Here is an 18,102-nt window from a genome sequence, read left to right on the forward strand (position 1 = left end):
TAGAATGTACGTTCTGGAAAGAAAAGAGATAGTTGTCTGATTCGGGGAAGTCTGAAAGCCTGCTTTCCCTATGGCATGGGTACTCACCTGTCTGCAGAGTAGCACCCACCTTTGGAGACGCTCAGAAGTAAAAAAAAAAAACACTCAGCCAATCACCTGCTGAGATGACAGTCTTGTCATAGCCTGTGATTGGCTGGGCGAACCATCACTCCTGCACATCTCCGAGGGTGGGGGCTGCTCTGCTCCAAGGATTAACAAAAAGTGCTAAAGAAATTGAAAATCTGTGTTTTTTTTTGGGATTCAGGTTTGATATCTCAACTTGTTTACCAGGAATCAAACTATAATCTCACTCTCAGTTCTATAGCACCCCAGTGCTAAACCAGCTCTCACCTGGGAATAGGAAATCCGCCCGCCCAGATGGTCTGGAGCAAGACCACAGCAGCAATGCAAAACAAAGGAAGGTTTCCAGCTGGCCAAATTTCTTTAAAAAATGGGCTTTATTTAAAATCTTTAAAAACTTGTTCCATACAAAGAGAGACATGTTAAAAACTCTCTAATCTCAGGAGTACTATTTGGGTGCCTCATCTGGAACACGATGGTCTTAACATCTCCATGGAGAGGTGTTATGAGCTGTTCCATCCTTTGTAAAATGAAATACTATCTCCTTAAGATTTTATAAGAAATACCTAGAAATATTATAGTTAGAATTACATGTAGAAATCAAGGGGCAGATAATGGAATCCCTAAGTACAAGATCTCAAAGAAAAATACTAGGACCGTAACCATTTCCCCTCTCAGGGTGATCCCTACACACTCACCAACACTGTGATTGATAATTATCAACCTATGTAGATACATGCAGTGGCCCCTCAAGTTACAATATTAATTGGTTCCAGGACGACCATTGTATGTTGAAACCATTGGACCTGCACTGTAGGGTACAGCCAGTCAGTAATGCAGGGGTTTTACCAGTGAAATGCCCATTCTGATTGGTGAGTTCTTCCAGCCATTGACACGTTTCGCAGATCTGCTGTCTGTAGCGTTGTATGTTCAGTATGGTTTCAAGTTACAAAGGTCCATAAATATCGTAACCTGAGGCCATTGTAAAGTTTAGGGACCACTATATATAAATTTCCAGGAAAAATACCAGGAGCACCTGCATAATACATAGTTCAAACAAAAGATGTATTCACCAAAAAAATAATTCTAGTGCAAGTATTAAAAGCCTATCCACTAAAAAATATGTATTCATAAATGTTTGAAAATGTATTGTCATCACCAGGTATAGTACTGACTAGGGGAAATTTCACATGACAAGAGCTCTAGCATACATATTACTCTGCTGATGAGAAATAGACACACGTCACTGGTTTCTTCTGCTGATGATCATTGATGCTCGAAACCAACATCTTAGGTAGCCCTTTCTAAGATATATTGTACTCAGAAGAAAATCTTTTAGTTTTGCTACACATCGAACTTTTGAAATCCCTATAGAATTTTGCTGGTATCCAGGATCAAGCTCATGATCCAGAAATAACACCCTTGGGATGGAAATTATTCTGTATTTTCACTTATTTTGTTCTGCTTAGCAGCAAAAAAATGCCATTGAGAGTTAACAGAACACAAGGCAGCACTGATAAGAAGCAAGCACATTCTTGTATTTTACTCAGCAGCAATAGATGCACAATTTTTCACAGTTAGCATTCCCGGTTTTGTTTATTTGAAGGCCGCCATCCCATACACTTAAGTCAAATGTCAGCTAAAGAATACAAAAAAATGTAAATAACATTTCTCTCTTTTCTTCTTTTTATATTATATTTTTATATTATATTTATAGTGAAGGTGTATTGGTTGCTTCCTTCAATCAAGCAAGACTTGCATTATAATAGCACTCTTACGTTTGTTTCTATGTGTTTGTATCCGATCGCTGTCCGATCGCTGAATGACTGCTGCGTGCCAGAGATACCGGCAGGAGCAGTCAAGTGGTGATAACACTGATCAATGCCATGCTATTGCATGGCAGTGAACAGTGTAAGAGATCAGTGAGTGCAATGGGGGCTTTAACATTGCAAAAAAAAAAGTGGAAAAAAAAAGTGTTAATAAATGTGATTTAACCCCTTCCCTAATAAAAGTCAGAATCATTCCCCTTTTCCCATAAAAAAACTTTGTAAATAAACATAAATATAAACATATGTGGTATCACCGCATGCGTAAATGTCCAAACTATAAAAATATATCATTAATTAAACAGCACGGTCAATCCAGAGCGTAATAGCGTATTTTGGTCACTTTTTATACCATTAAAAAATGAATAAAAAGTGATCAAAACAAAAATGGTACCGATAAAAACTTCAGATCACGGCGCAAAAAATGAACCCTCATACATCACCATATGCGGGAAAAAAAAATTCTAGGGGTCAGAAGAGGACATTTTGAAACATATAAATTTTCCTGCATGTAGTTATGATTTTTTCCAAAGTACGACAATATCCAACCTATATATGTAGGGTATAATTTTAATCGTATGGACCCACAGAATAATGATAAGGTGTCATTTTTACTGAAAAATGTACTGCGTAGAAACGGAAGCCCCCAAAAGTGACAAAATTGTGTTTTTTCTTCAATTTTGTCGCATTGATTTTTTTTCCACTTCGCTGTGGATTTTTGGGTAAAATGACTAATGTCACTGCAAAGTAGAATTGGTGGCGCAAAAAAATATTAAATTTATAGGGACAGAACGTTGATCCAGGGATTTATTCTGACTGCCATATTTGGAGTCGGGAAGGAATTTTTACCTCTAGTACGAGGGTTTTTTGCCTTCCTCTGGATCAACTCAGTAGGGACTCATTAGGGTTATAGGTTGAACTTGATGGACTCTGGTCTTTTTTCAACCTTATGAACTATGTTACTATGTAAGGAGGAAAAAACGAAAATGCAAAAACTGAAAAACGTTGAGTCTTTAAGGGGTTAAAGTACATTTTTTTTACTTGGCAGATTCCAAAAGTCCTTTCCAGTTCTATGAACAGTGGTTAAGCATGTGCAGTCAACTGGCAAAGTATGAAGGAACTGGTCCACATGATCTCAATAATGGTGGGTGTTCCAGAAGATGGATGCTCATCTTTCACACATTTTATCTGTCTAACAGAACCTTATATGTAGTTTTTGTGAGAGATTTATAAGAGACAGGCACAGGCAAAAATATTTGTATTTGATGTTTGGCTGGGTTATGGATTTGCTCACTATGGCTGCCAATACTGCAATGCATTTAGAGGTGCTGCTGAAATATTCATTGCATGATTTATAGGGACAGTTTCTTTAGCCCAAAAAATGTAAAAGCACTGGAAATATCCACACAAATTTGAACATTTGTTTTCTTGACAACTCCCTTTTCTTAGCTTCTTTCTTTGTCTCAGTATAGTATTGTAGTTGCATTCTATTCCCTAACAGGAGGATCAAGAAGGACAGCATTATAATTCCCACCTACATAGTATATTAAGCTGAATATAAGTGAAAAGGAAATAGTTTCCAAGATACAACAATTGAATTTTTTCTATTTGAAGCATACTTTTTTTTAGAACTCTGTGTTCTGCCGTTTCTCTGTTGTTTTTCATAAAAATGTATGAATAAATAAACTACAGGGTGATACCATTGGGAGGGGGGGGGGTGTTCATGCATAGTCTAAGATAATTCCAAGGACAGGTTGGTGGCACGATCCACAGACACAGATGCAAACAAGGTTCCTTTAACACTTTATTGAGCCACACAACGCGTTTCAAGGCGTCGGAGCCCCTTCAACAGGTCTTATCTCCATGTGATTGTTACCTTCCGCTATCGTCTTTGGTATCTTTATCTCCGATGTCACCGCTGCTGTTCTCTGCTGGGTCCCACTGCTCCAACAGCAGCGGTGACGTCACTAAGCTCCGCCAATGCTCAAAGTGGGGCCCCAAAGGTGAAGATACCGAAGAGGATTGCTAGAGAACCACAGCACAGAAAGGGGCAAGGTAAGTACAGTTGTCATCAGTGTCACTTGCACTACCTGTCTGTACCGAAAGGTTAGAGCAAGTGACACTGATGACAGATTTCCTTTAAGGTCTATAGTGCATTATTAAACACACTAAATACAAAACATATTGTGCAGCATTTTTAAAACATGGCATGCTCTACATATGGCTTTTTCCACAATTTCTCCTTTACAGGAAACATTAACTTATAAAATACACCATAAAAATTGTGCTGGCATTTTTTTTTACAACCCAAAAATGTAATTTACACTGGTTTACATGTTTCCTGTGAAACTGTTGCTGGGTAGAGCGACAATCTAAGAGGCAGCTAAATTATAAGATGTATGTGCTAGTTCTATGCTGAAACTGACCACGATTTGATAGGCCTCCTGGAATAGCCTATTATGAGTAGTCAATACTTTTAATACTGAAGAGTTTTTATTATTCATTTAATTTACATTTCTCACCAACACTGAACTGTCCTGGAAAGCTTCCGAGCAGCCTTGTAGATTGCAGAATGCTTTTCTCCTCCTCAGCATGCTAACAAGGCTGGCCATTGTTCTATACTCTGATTCCACAGAATCCAAACACAGAGTCTGTCAGTCGCTGACCATCCTATTGGTCACTATTACAATACTCAAGCATGACTGCAATTCATACACGGACTGGTAAGAACATCCAAATTAGTATTTCCTCATTATGCATAACATATTCTTCATGTTTAATGCTTTTATTTTGGAAAGTTGCCAAAAAGTGGCTCTTCATTCTTACTGATAGGTTCATTCAAAACTTTTTTTTTTACTGTAATATTCAGACATTTATTAGACACGCAGTTAATAGGCACGCCTTTGAATATGCCTCATATGTCATTGGTGCTTGGATCAGAGTGGCCCCATCCAATTCAATGATTTAAACGTTGTCACCAAGTAACCATGCATAACAGAGTTTTGGCTTGGACTGAAAAACGTGGTCTGCTAAGTTTATTAGTCCGAGCCTAAACTCGGATATGCACAGAAAACGACCACGAAGTGTATATGGATAGTCACTAAGTGACACATTTGGGTCATTAAATTTAATGGGACCCGTGCCAATCTGAACACAGATACGCCAGAAACCGGTTTTGAGCTTTTGGCAACATATTAGTGTCTTGGGGCACAAATTGTGATGTGAATGCCCCCTTATTACACTGACAGAAGATTTTCAAGGTTCCTTTAAATTGTTACATCCATCACAGATAATGACAACATACTGAAAGGAAATATCATTACATTCTGATCAGTGGCGGTCCAACTTCGTTTACCCCCAATGAACCTTCATTTTCAGGATCAGCAGTGGTCCTGGTAGTCAAAGCACCACTGACCAGAAAATGGTGGCATTTCCTACCGATAGGCAATTACTTTTTGTGGTGGAATTACTCTATAAATCTAATATGATAACCACGGCAAAGAAACAGCAATCAGGAAGGTAAATAATTAAAATTAAATTACAAAAATACCTGGTCTAAATGACGTGGTCTTCTCAAAAAGGTGGTCTTTTTGTATTTCATAATCCACATCATCAAGTGGAACATGACTACATGATGCCGGAATCATAATCCAGAAGAAGGCGAAGAAAAGATCAAATATCAAACCCCCCTTTCCAACCCCCCCCCCCCCACCCCACCCCACCCTGTCAGGCCCAAGGCCTGATTATGGAAACATACATGTGGTTTTATTGTATCTGTGTATAAACTAAGACCTGGGGGTGAGAGGTCATTCAGACTGTGGGTTTGTGTGTTGCATTTTATTGGGGGTCTAGCTATTTGGTATCTCCTTTGAATTCATGCACTCTGGTCCTATCATATAATCAAACAGATAAGGGGTCAGGAAGAGAGATGCCCCACCTGGTGGGATCAGAGGGGAGGGGGGGAATGGAGTTTCCCTCCAAAGAAGCAGATAAGACTTAAAATGCTGGACTCAACTGTTGTTCAATGCTGTGCCACAAGCTGACAAGACCATCCTAAGAACAGCACTCACATGGACTGCTATATCATCATGCTGTAAGAACTTCATCTTTTGTTTTCTGAACTTGCCTTGCAAAACTCTTTTATATATTTTTCTACCTGTATGTCATTTGTTTCTGTATTTTTATATATTTAGCACTGTGATACCTTTTATCAGATTAAATGTTTAATTAATCAGCTCTGGTCTTTGATCTCTAAATATATGAGCTCACCTTTCTGAAGGCAGCTCTGGTGGAAACACGTTTATCTAAGGGTTAATTTGGTGACTTGCTGGGACTAGTAGTGGATACCCAGAGGTCTGGCGGCTTTAACCCTTGCAATATCACACTCTCTCTAATGTCTTGGCTGGACCTATAGGGTGTGATCGTGACACCCCCCAAAAATAAACTAGGTGGATTGCATTTAAAGTGGATGCTTACACAGCAGGATCTATTGCTTTGCAAGTTCATGGTATATACTATTACTTTCAAAACTTACACTGAAGATCTGTCAATGCTACATAAAGATGAAATCATTTTTGAAATCTGAATGACAGATGTATTGTTATGACTGGATCAGTCTAGTTAAAGGGGTACTCCACCCCTAGGCATCTTATCCCCTATCCAAAGGATAGGGGATAAGATGTCAGATCACCGAGGTCTGGCCGCTGGGGACCCCCGCAATTAGGGATCGACAGATTATCGGTTTGGCCGATATTATCGGCCGATATTCACGATTTTGGACGTTATCAGTATTGGCAATTACCTTGCCGATAATTCACCGCACCCCCCACCACCGCACTGCGCCGCTCCCCCACCGCACCGTGCCTCTCCCCCCCCCACCACACCGCCTCTCCCCCCCACCGGAATACCCCCCCAACGCACCGCTGCTTCCAGAAGCACTGGAGGCTCTCAGGCTAATTCCTCCCGACCACGGGGACGGAAGATCGTGATGTCACGACTCCGCCCCGTGTGACATAATGCATGACGGCCATCACGCCCCCTCCCATAGACTTGCATTGAGGGGGTGGGGCGTGACGTCACACGGGGGCAGAGTCATGCTAAGATGTCTAAGGGTGGAGTACCCCTTTAATGTTAAAAAAAAAAACACAAAGACAAAAATTTTATCCGCAAATGTCTGCCCTTATAGTTCCCTAATTCCCATCTTATAACTCTAATGTTATCAGTCGTCAGTGTACAATGCATGCACTAACCATTTCATATCGGAGACACATTTTCCTGGAGCACTGGAAATCACTAGTATATGACAAAGCCTCAAAGATTTCAAAATGTTGTAAAAAAAACTATAAAAGGAACTCATATATTATTTCTTTTTTTAGGTCTCTTTAGGAACATGGCAAAAATAAATAGTGCTGTGGATTATGTTGGTGCTCTATAGTCAGAATGTCAGAAATACATCTATAGGCCTTGAAATGATTGCAGCTTGTCTTTATGTATCTACAGACACCAGACACTAAAATAAATGGAGGGATAGTTTAGCAGCTCTGTGGCACGCTGCCTTATATACTGAATTAGATTTGAGTATTACATTTCAGGTCATTCACAGGTTGTATGTCTTATGTTGCACTCACAAATCTAATAAAAGTGATTTAGGAAAATGTTTCTTCATAATGAAAATAGGATGTTTGTATGTGTTTGTAGAACTGAGGGCACCACCGCCTTCACAACAAGTCTATAATTACATATATTACAAAGAGGTCCTACTCGGGGTGACTTTACCCCTAAATGTATCAAGATGCCTTTCATATGTGATATTTGTTTTTCATGCATTTTATGGATTTCTGTTTTTCTTCAGTGAGGAGGACAGGCAGGAGGACATATGGGCAAGATAGGAAACATTTTTGTATGATGTAAAACGTGTTGCCGACAGTTATATAGGGTAAAACCTGGTTACAGGTTCCATTTAGGTTGCATAGGGGGCTCTTAATGCAGACTTTAGATTATTCCTACTCATGGCACCTGTAAAGGGTATTTAATATTCCTCAGGGACCAAAACTTTTATTTGTAAACTAAATTCTTTAAATTTATATAAGTGAAAAATATTTTGGGGTTCTATGACAACAAATCCTTCTGTTTTAATCTTTGTGACCTTTATTTATCTTTTACACTACTTTTCTTCTTAAATTTCACTTTAAATATCTTCTTGTTTCAGCAGTTTTAAAGGAGTACTGCAGCCTTCAACAACTTATCCTCTATCTGCAGGAAAGGGTTTTAAGTGTCTGATCGGGGTGGGGGGGTCCGAAGGTTCTACAGCAGCTCTCCTAGGGCTGGGCGGTATACCGGTTCATACCAAATACCGAATTTTTTGGGCTGCACGATATGAATTTTCCCCCATACCGCAAAACCGGTTGGGCCCCTCCCCCTCGGGAATGTATTATCAGCCTAGCGCAGCGCTGTCCCCACATCGGGGAACTAATCCTATGTGACCTGCCAGCGCTGTTCTGCTCCCCCCCCCCCCCCCCCAATTAATGATCAGCCCAGCGGGGCACTACTCACAGATGTCACGTTCAAGCACTGCCCTCTTCCTCTTTGTTGGGGGCCGCCGGGCGCTGGAACTCACTGTACGCCAGTGGTCTCCAACCTGCGGGCCTCCAGATGCTTCAAAACTACAACTCCCAGCATGCCAGGACAGCCAACTGCTGTCCGGGCATGCTGGGAGTTGTAGTTTTGCAACAGCTGGAGGTCCGCAGGTTGGAGACCACTGCTGTCCGCTGTATCCCTATGCCGGGCTGCAAAACATAGAGAAAATAAACTTTAAAGTCACCTACGTCGGGGCCACACGCTGGGGACTGGGGAGGACAGCCGCCAGCCTATCACCGGCCGGAGCGATGTCCCGCCCCGGCCAGTGATAGGCTGAGCCCACTGTCATGTAAGAAGCTCTAGCCGGGGCGGGATAGGCTGGCGGCTGTCCTCCCCAGTCCCCAGCGTGTGGCCCCAACGTAGGTGAGTTTAAAGTTTATTTTCTCTATGTTTTGCAGCCCGGGCATAGGGATACAGCGGACAGCAGTGGTCTCCAACCTGCGGACCTCCAGCTGTTGCAAAACTACAACTCCCAGCATGCTCGGACAACCGTTGGCTGTCCGGGCATGCTGGGAGTTGTAGTTTTGCAACAACTGGAGGTCCGCAGGTTGGAGACCACTGGTGTACAGTAAGTTCCAGCGCCAGCGTCTCCCAACAGAGAGGAGGAGGGCAGTGCTTGAACGTGACATCTGTGAGTAGTGCCCTGCTGGGCTGATCATTAATTGGGGGGGGGGAGAACAGTGCTGGCGGGTCACATGATTTGGGGGGGGTTGCTGAACACTGAGCGCGGGTGACTTCATTGAGGGGGGGGGGGGGAAATACCGTTATATACCGTGGAACCGCCGTAAGTTAAAAAAATACCGTGATACACATATTTGGTCATACCGCCCAGCCGTAAACTCTCCCCATGCTTAAGGCGTGTAGACCGCAGCATGACTCCCCGGCTGACACACCCCCTCCATGTATCTCTATGGGAGAGGTGGAAATGCACCATTCGTGCATCCCTGCCTCTCCCATAAAGCTTAATGGAGGGGGCGTGTATAATGACCTCTTAGTGTGGTCGACAAAACATGCATTAGCCACACAGAGCTGCGGCAGTTCCAGATCCTTGCAAGGGAGATCACAAGGGGTCCCAGCTGTTCGGCACCCAGTGATCAGACACTTATCCCCTATCCTGCGGATAGGGGATAAGTTGTCCAAGGCTGCAGTATGTCTTTAAAACTATCTTTCCATCATTTATCCCACCCCTTAGGGAATATCTATCTTTCGGTGGTAGAATCGAGTGGACCTGCAACCTCACCATTAATGGCATTGCAGTCCGCGCATAATTCGGCCGAAAGAATGAATGTGCTAAATATTTTGGCGGATCAAGTTCAGCAACAAAATTCTCCGCCGCTAAAATTCCGCAGTGTGAATGGGTCCGCAGAAGGCATTAACATAGCCTTATGGTTTGATTCAGCCATAGGTTTTCTCCTGTTTCCAACATGTTTATTTCCATAGTATATATAATTGTTCACAGGACCTTTTTAGGATGCTCTTAAAAAAGTGTCCCATTCAACTTGTGTACTTTTGAGAACATTATTCCTGTTTATGCCTCTAAGGTCTTCTCTAGTAGAAAATTAGTCTTTACTGTAGCTCCGCCACAACACTTTTTATTATAGGATAGCTGAAAACCTATTACGTTGTGGTTACTATTACCTAGGTGACCCCTTTCCTCTACTGTTGATATTCACTCTGGCCTATTGGTTAATATTAGGTCCAAAACAAGACCCTCTTGATGGGTCATGCGGTAATTGTGAAATGTAGCATGAGTAAGAGTCCCGTACTTAGAATGCTTGAAACTCCTTACTCAGCTGATACATTTCCTGGGACATTTACAGTATAAAGAAACCTTTGATGGTTTTCTTACTTTTCTAAAATTTGATGTTTAATAATGGAAAGACAAGTGTTGGATGTTTCCTTCCGGCTCCCCTCTACCTCTATGCTGCATTCTACCTTGCCCCATCCTTATCATGTGGAGTGTCTTAATATAAGACATGGGTGAGCTGTACATTTTTCTTTTTCTTTTCATAAGGAATATCAGATACCGGTGAGCACAAGGGGAAATAGGACTGGTGAATAATAGCTTATAGGCACCAACAAATTCCCGCTGGGCACGCACTTGCCACACATGTTTACACCATCTGTTGATAGAACAAGGCTGCTCGATGTTATAGTTGTTTTACATAACAACTGCCCCATGTAAAACCTCCTTGAAGCTGTGGTATAATGTTGCATTTTTTCCAGTAATTTTTTATTAATTTTTTTTGCCACAGTTTTTGTAATTACAGCACTAAGATTCTGGAAAACTTTGGAAGAGTCATAAACCTTGATAGCTGCATAAATGATATGAGATAGTGTCTTATAGAAAGCCTTAGATAGGCTCATCTCTATTCAAAGGCTAGTGATGACTATAGATGATGGGAGAAGCTAGAAAATGCAGGTCTCTTGAAGAGCAAGGAAAATATTTTATTCTTTCATCACCTTTATTATCATATTATCTCATAATCCATGTACTGTAACATCACATGTGCATTAATCTTGCGCTGTGACATCATTTGGGGTACATTACTACAGTGAGATTACTGCTGGTTCATTTTGGAGTAGTGAGTTTGATAAGCGGATTACCCATGAGTTGCGACATTACTGCGTGCATGATGTCTATGCCTTGATATCACCATATGCATTATCTCTGTCTGTATCATCACTGTTATCACTATCCTTGTGTATTAGTAAAAGACATGGAATGAAGACCACATTAATCATAAGATTTTCCTGGTCTGACCTCACTGACTTCTCATGGTGATCATAGTGGAGTTTATATTTTGTTCTAGGGGCTTAAAGGGGTACTCCGCTGCTCAGCATTCGGAACAAACTGTTCTGAACACTGGAGCCAGGAACTCGTGATGTCATAGCCCCGCCCCCTCATGATGCCAGGCCCGCACCCTCAATGCAAGTCTATGGGAAGGGGCATGACGGCCCCCTCCCACAGACTTGCATTGAGGGGGGGGGAGGGGGGTGACGCCACGAGCTCCTGGCGCCGGCTCCAGCATTCTGAACAGTTTGTTCCAAATGCTGAGCAGCAGAGTACCCCTTAAAATTTTCATGTTACATTGATAAAAATATGAAATAATATGAATTAATAAAAATATTGTCAAAACAAATGGACAGTACCTAAACGTACATATCAGACAATGTCAATGCTTACATTGCGGCCATTAAAGATGTATTCCAGGAAAAAAACTTTTCTTTTTAGATCAACTGGTTACAGAAAGTTAAACAGATTTGTAAATTATTTACATTAAAAAAATCTCAATCCTTCCAATAGTTATCAGCTACTGAAGTTTAGTTGTTCTTTTCTGTCTGACAACAGTGCTCTCTGCTGACACCTTTGTCTGTCTCAGGAACTGTCTGGAGCATAAGAGGTTTGCTATGGAGATTAGCTCCTACTCTGGACAGCTCCCGAGACAGGTGTCATCAGAGAGCAGTTAGACAGAAAAGAACAACTCAACTTCAGCAGCTGATAAGTACTGGAAGGATTAAGATTTTTTAATAGAAGTAATTTACAAATCTATTTAACTTTCTGGAGCCAGTTGATACATAAAAAAAATGGAATACCCCTTTAAAAACAATAGGACCCGTGCCAGTACATGCATATATACACTGTGAACCCATTTTAACAAGCTGACAACGTAAATGTGCCACATACTGTCAAATTGTAATAGAAATACAGACTGACACATATCTAATAAATATGACAAGCTTTATGGCAGTGGTCTTCAACCTGCGGACCTCCAGATGTTGCAAAACTACAACTCCCAGCATGCCCGGACAGCCAACGGCTGTCCGGGCATGCTGAGAGTTGTCGTTTTGCAACATCTGGAGGTCCGCAGGTTGAAGACCACTGCTTTATGGGATGATTCAAACAATGGGTCCTGTGTGAAAAGGTTTACAATGTAACTAATGTAAATGTGAGTGTCCATGTCCTATATAGATATAGTGGGACTCTCACAATCATTTGCATAGCTATATCCCAATGTAGGACTGGCTGTAACTATGCAAATTATACTGATACATAAAGTAAGCATTTTGGTCAAAAGTATTCAAACATATTTCTATAAAGCATGACTTCTTGACATGCAGAGTTTACAGTAAATATACTGCTGATCAGTGACTAGGCAGAATGCATACTAATCTGTCAGACGCTAACAAAATGCTTGGTCTAGTCCGAAACCCACTATCTGCCTGGATAGAGCAAGACATAACAATCTTGGAATGGTACACTTATCTTTCGTTCCCCTTGTTTATCTTTCTAAAATGTTGTATACTATAGTCATAAACCCATGAACCATCACAGTACTAACAATAAGTAATTGCTGGACCTTTTATGACATAATAAAGTCTAACCATAAAGGTTACCAAAACTCGGAAACCACCTGCATTTTCCTCATGAGACTCATTTACTATCACTAAAGTATTGGGATGAAAGGGGATGTTAGTGGTTTGACTGCTTTGTTTAATACAATGTAACTAAACAATACAATGTTTACAAATTAGAGACTGTTTCTATTTGGCCATACCTTAGTGTTGTCCATACCTGCACTCACATTTGAGGCTGGGTTCACATCACGTTTTGTCCCATACGGGACCGCATATGGCAGGGGGAGCTGAAAACTTGCGCTCCCGTATGCCTTTGCATGCGGTCCCGTATGTAATTCATTTCAATGAGCTGACCGCAGTGAAACGCTGACTCCGGTCGGCTCATTTTTGCCCCGTATGCGCTTTTCCACCGCACCTAAAATCGTGGTCGACTTTTTAAAGTACAACCTGCTCCTGCATCATCCTTGCACAACCCAGCATTGGGTCGGAGGCCCAAGTACCTGCATTCCTTGAGGCGCCCCAGAGAAGCATCATCTTTACCAGGGCTGGACAAGCACCTTGCTGAGGTCCTCCAGCACCGACACTACCATTGACCAGACCGATACCACGGGACATCGGGACAGATGCTCGGCAGCCCAGAGGAACCCACAGAGTGAATGCACTAACAAAGCGAACACCAGTGTTTTGCCTGAGCTAGCGCAACACAACAAGGTGAGTGTGCCAATCCCACTTTTGCTCAGTATTCAACTCATGAACGCTATTTCCATTTTTTTCAAACATCATATTTAATACCACATTTACGGCACTTAGATAGCGCCCCCTTTGTTCCCTTTTTTCTTTATTTTTCATTTAAACCGTATATGGTTTTTAACTGTATACGGTTAAAATTTGTACACACGTTTTGATACAGGTTCTGAGGAATCAGTTTTTCATTAAAAACCTGATACGGGAACTTTAACATTACCGAAAAGATGTCTAGATCACCTAGACATATATGGCCATAATCTTCTGTAATTCACTGGCGCTTTGCATTCTGATCATTTAACCCTATCACCTTGATTAAACACACTGCAAAGCATTAAGATGTATTAAGGGTTTGTGTTCACATTCCATTGTCCATTCCTGCACATCACACATAGACAGCAGCGGTGGTGATGATACTTATTTGTACTTTGTTGTATTCTGTGTGGATGACACATTACAGAATATTACGACTACAACAGAAACGTAAATGCACTCACCGCAGGATACTTGTCACTGCATTCCAGGTGGCAGGTGGCTGGATCTTAGCGTGGACGCATGGTGTTTAAGCGCTCAGAGGCAACGCCGACAGTTTCGCACGAGAGTGCGTGCTTCTTCCGGCCTCGCGAGGCAGGAAGAAGCACGCACTCTCATGCGAACCTGCCGGCGTTGCCTCTGAGTGCTTAAACACCATGCGTCCACGCTGAGATCCAGCCACCTGCCACCCGGAATGCAGTGACAAGTAACCTGCGGTGAGTGCATTTACGTTTCTGTTGTAGTTGCGTTGTAGTTGCTTGCTGATACTTTACCTTTAGTACATGCACCCCGCAGGTGTCACCACATCTATTGAGGCTGCCCGCTGATCCTATCTAGGTGATTTACCCGTCTAGTGTGCCCTCCCTATTCTGTCTTGCACTTGTTTACAGAATATTACACCTACATCGCAGTCAATATTGCATTCAGATATAATGATATAAGACCCAATTTCTACGTTTACAGAAATGTCTAGTAGGATTCTTCTAATGCTTACATTTAGTTTCATTCAACAGATCACAGCAACAAGTTCAATGCTTTCTTTCCATAATCCCTTTGCAAAGGGGGTCAGGTAAGGATATTTCCATAACTCAAAGTGTAATACAAAAGAGAACAGGGTGCGCGCCCCTGGATGGAACCTGATGGATGAGATAGTGAAGAGCCCAATCAAAACGCACTCACCTATGCGAGTTGTGCGAATTGAGGCATAACACTCAATGCGCTTGATCAGGAATCCTGTAATCACGGCTGCTGCGGCTCCCAGCGTCCAGGCGCAAATATAGACAAGAGGAGATCCAAGAAAGGGAGATGAATCACGCTGCCACAAGAAGGATATATGGGTAAATTTATTGCACACAAAGGATCCACGCAACGCGTTTCAAAGCCGGAACGGCTTTGAAAGGCGTTGCGCGGATCCTTTGTGTGCAATAAATTTACCCATATATCCTTCTTGTGGCAGCGCGATTCATCTCCCTTTCTTGGATCTCCTTTTGTCTATAACTCAAAGTGTGACCTAGAAAAGATGAGCCTGTGCCAACTTACCTGTTCTCCAGAATGGTCATGCACACCACTTCCCTCACCCCGGGATTGCTGGCTTTGTCCAGGCTACAGTTTTGTAGGTTCCATGTGGCCAACCTGAGCACAGGCTTCCCTTCCCTGACACCACCAAAGACTTCTACAGCCGGCCTTGTAGATATGAGCTGAGTTGGTCCTCCAGGTGGGAAGTCAAGGTCTTCACTCTGCAAACTTAGAGAGGTGGGACTGGGATGAGGTTTGGCCATGAAGTGTAAACCTCCATTGGTGTGCGTGGACGGCGGCCTAGACCTCTGTACATAGACCTGGTTCCTTACTTTATCCAGAAACGAGACAGTGATGGAGTCCACCTTGACTAAGTCCTCAATGCTCTTCAAGGGGCCATGCTGTGTGCGATAGTGAATAATATCCTGGGCCATCTCATCGGTTAACCCTCTGAGGTTCATCAGCTGGGAGGCTGTTGCAGTGTTTATGTTGATCCTGGTTGCAGACAGGTGCCCACTATGGTGCCCATACTCCATGTCCTTCCTCAGAGAGCTGGGTGAGTGCTGGGCAGACCCACTCTTACTACTCACACAGATCTCAAACTTCACCTGCTCCAGTTTGGCAGCCCCCACCCCGCTGACCAGTGCCAAGTCCTCCACTTTCTTGAAGCCCCCGATATACTCTCTGTACTCCACGATGTTCTGCGCCACCTGCCTGGTGACCCCCGGTAAGGTCATGAGCTCCTCCTCGGTGGCCGTGTTGATGTTCAGCCGCTCCTGGCTCACCAGAATGTTGCTGAAGTTACAGGCGGCGCTGAACTTGCGGTTCTTCTGGCACAGATCTGACGGGTCCTTGGGGATGGAGCGATGACAGCCGAGGTTGCCCCCCATCCTGCGATTCTTCTCGCCACTAGTCAGGGTCCAGCTATAGACGGCGGAGATCCTCTGCAGGGTAACTACAGCTAGAGAGTGACTACTACTGCTATGACACCGGTAGCCATGTGCAGTCCAGCTGCAGCTACCGGCACACGATGACAGCCTCCCTGGATGCTTCTGATCTGAGTAGTGCAGTGACCGGGTGATCAGGAGGAGACCCCCGGAGCAGCATCCCCGGGCGGGCAGATTACCGAGGTCCCGTGCACTGCGCTCCGCTCTGTTTCCTCACAGCTCCATACGTACTAGTGCAGGCCACACCCCCCGCACTGACCCCTCCCACTGACAGAGCCGCTCCAGCCGTCACCTCAGCGCTTTCCTTCTGTCTGTTCCGAGTACCGCGCTCCTGTGTCGCGACATGATACACACGACAAGCGCTATCGTCTATGCTCTGTAGTGATTTGAGCCATGACATGAACTTAGTATGTGATGAAAGAAATGGCTTCAGAATACTTCTTACCTGCTTAGGCCCCTTTCACACTACAGGTATCATCCTGCCGTTATTTTACAATAACTGAGGGAAAAAACGGATGCAATAACTGGTAATAACAGATGATAACTAATGACCATCATCCGTCATTTTTTATATTTTTTTTCTTTAAAAACTGATTATCTGTTATTAGGGTGCGTTCACACGGCCGTCTGTCCCCGTTTTTTTTTTTATCCCTGTTTTGTTTCCTTTTTTGCAGGCTGTAAACGGATTCAAAACGGTTTTAAAAAAATCCCGTTCATGTCAATGGGATTTTTTTACAATCCGTTTTCACCCGTCTGCACTCATTTCCGGTTTCTTTTTTACGGCAGAAAAAACGGCACATGCAGTATTTTTTCTTCCGTCCAAAAAACGGAAGAAAAAAGGATACAGTAAATTTAACATTGAAGTCTATGGAAACGGATGAGCCTTAAATGTCCGTTTTTACTTTTGAGCATGCTCAGAACAAAAAAAAAATTTTTTTTTTTGTTTATTAACTGAACAAAAACAAATACAAACAGATAACATCCGTTTGCATCCTTTATTGTCCGTTTTTTTAAAATCCGTTTTTAATTTTGATGGGAGAAGAACGGGACGGGTCTAGACCGCTGCGTGAACGCAGCCTTACCAGTTATATCTGTTTTTTTTAAATCAAGTTTTTAACCCTTTTTTTGTAAAGCTGTACTGAGTATGCTCAGTACAGCTTTACAAAAAAAAAGGGTTAAAAACTTGATTTAAAAAAACGGGTGTAACTGGTAAGGCTGCTTTCACGCGGCCGTCTAGACCCGTCTTGTTCTTCTCCTGTCAAAATTTAAAACGGATTTAAAAAACCTGATGATAACGGATTCTTTTTTTGAATATCCGGGTTCCCATACACTTCAATGTTAAATTTTAACATCCGGTGTTTCACCATTTTTTTTTTTGCCGGACCAAAAATTAGTGCATGCACCGTCTTTTGTGCTGGCAAAAATAACTGACATTAGTAAAAACGGACATACCTGATGCAAAAGGAAGGTCAAAAAAATCTCATTGACATGAATGAGATTTTTTGCCGTCCGTTTTCAGGATTTTTAATAATTTAATAATTTAGTAATAACGGAGGTTTTTTACAGGATGATACCTGTTGTGTGAAAGGGGCCTTACTGATATAGCGCTGATGTATTCCACATAGGGTTACCACCTGGCCAGTATTTTACCAGCACAGCCGGTATTTTGGCCACCTTGCTGGTATTTTTATATTAAAAATACCGGCAATGCAATGGCCGATATTTATCCAACCAATCCTCCAACTCCCAGAATGCTGCACCATATACTATAACAATGTTTCCCAACCAGAGCGCCTCCAGCTGTTGCAGAACTACAATTAGTTGTAGTTTTGCAACAGCTGGAGGCACCCCTGTTGGGAAACACTGACCTATACTATATACTACTATATAGTCCAACATGCTGGGAGTTGTAGTTTTGCAAC

General features: G+C 42.5%; 1 protein-coding gene across 2 annotated transcripts in view; it reads right to left on the reverse strand.

Moving 5' to 3' along the window:
• The window catches only part of EEPD1 (endonuclease/exonuclease/phosphatase family domain containing 1), a 119,538-nt gene extending 103,078 nt beyond the window's left edge, over positions 1-16,460 (reverse strand). Inside the window, exon 1 of one of the 2 annotated variants that reach the window (XM_056520484.1) lies at positions 15,258-16,460. In XM_056520484.1, coding sequence (XP_056376459.1) covers positions 15,258-16,123 — 866 coding nt within the window. In that variant the 5' untranslated portion in view covers positions 16,124-16,460. The remainder of the gene's footprint in view (positions 1-15,257) is intronic. The other variant, XM_056520483.1, reaches the window with a different exon arrangement.
• Between the last annotated feature and the right edge of the window lie 1,642 nt (positions 16,461-18,102).

This window comes from Hyla sarda, chromosome 5 (assembly GCF_029499605.1).
Source record: "Hyla sarda isolate aHylSar1 chromosome 5, aHylSar1.hap1, whole genome shotgun sequence".
Taxonomy (NCBI): Eukaryota; Metazoa; Chordata; class Amphibia; order Anura; family Hylidae; genus Hyla; species Hyla sarda.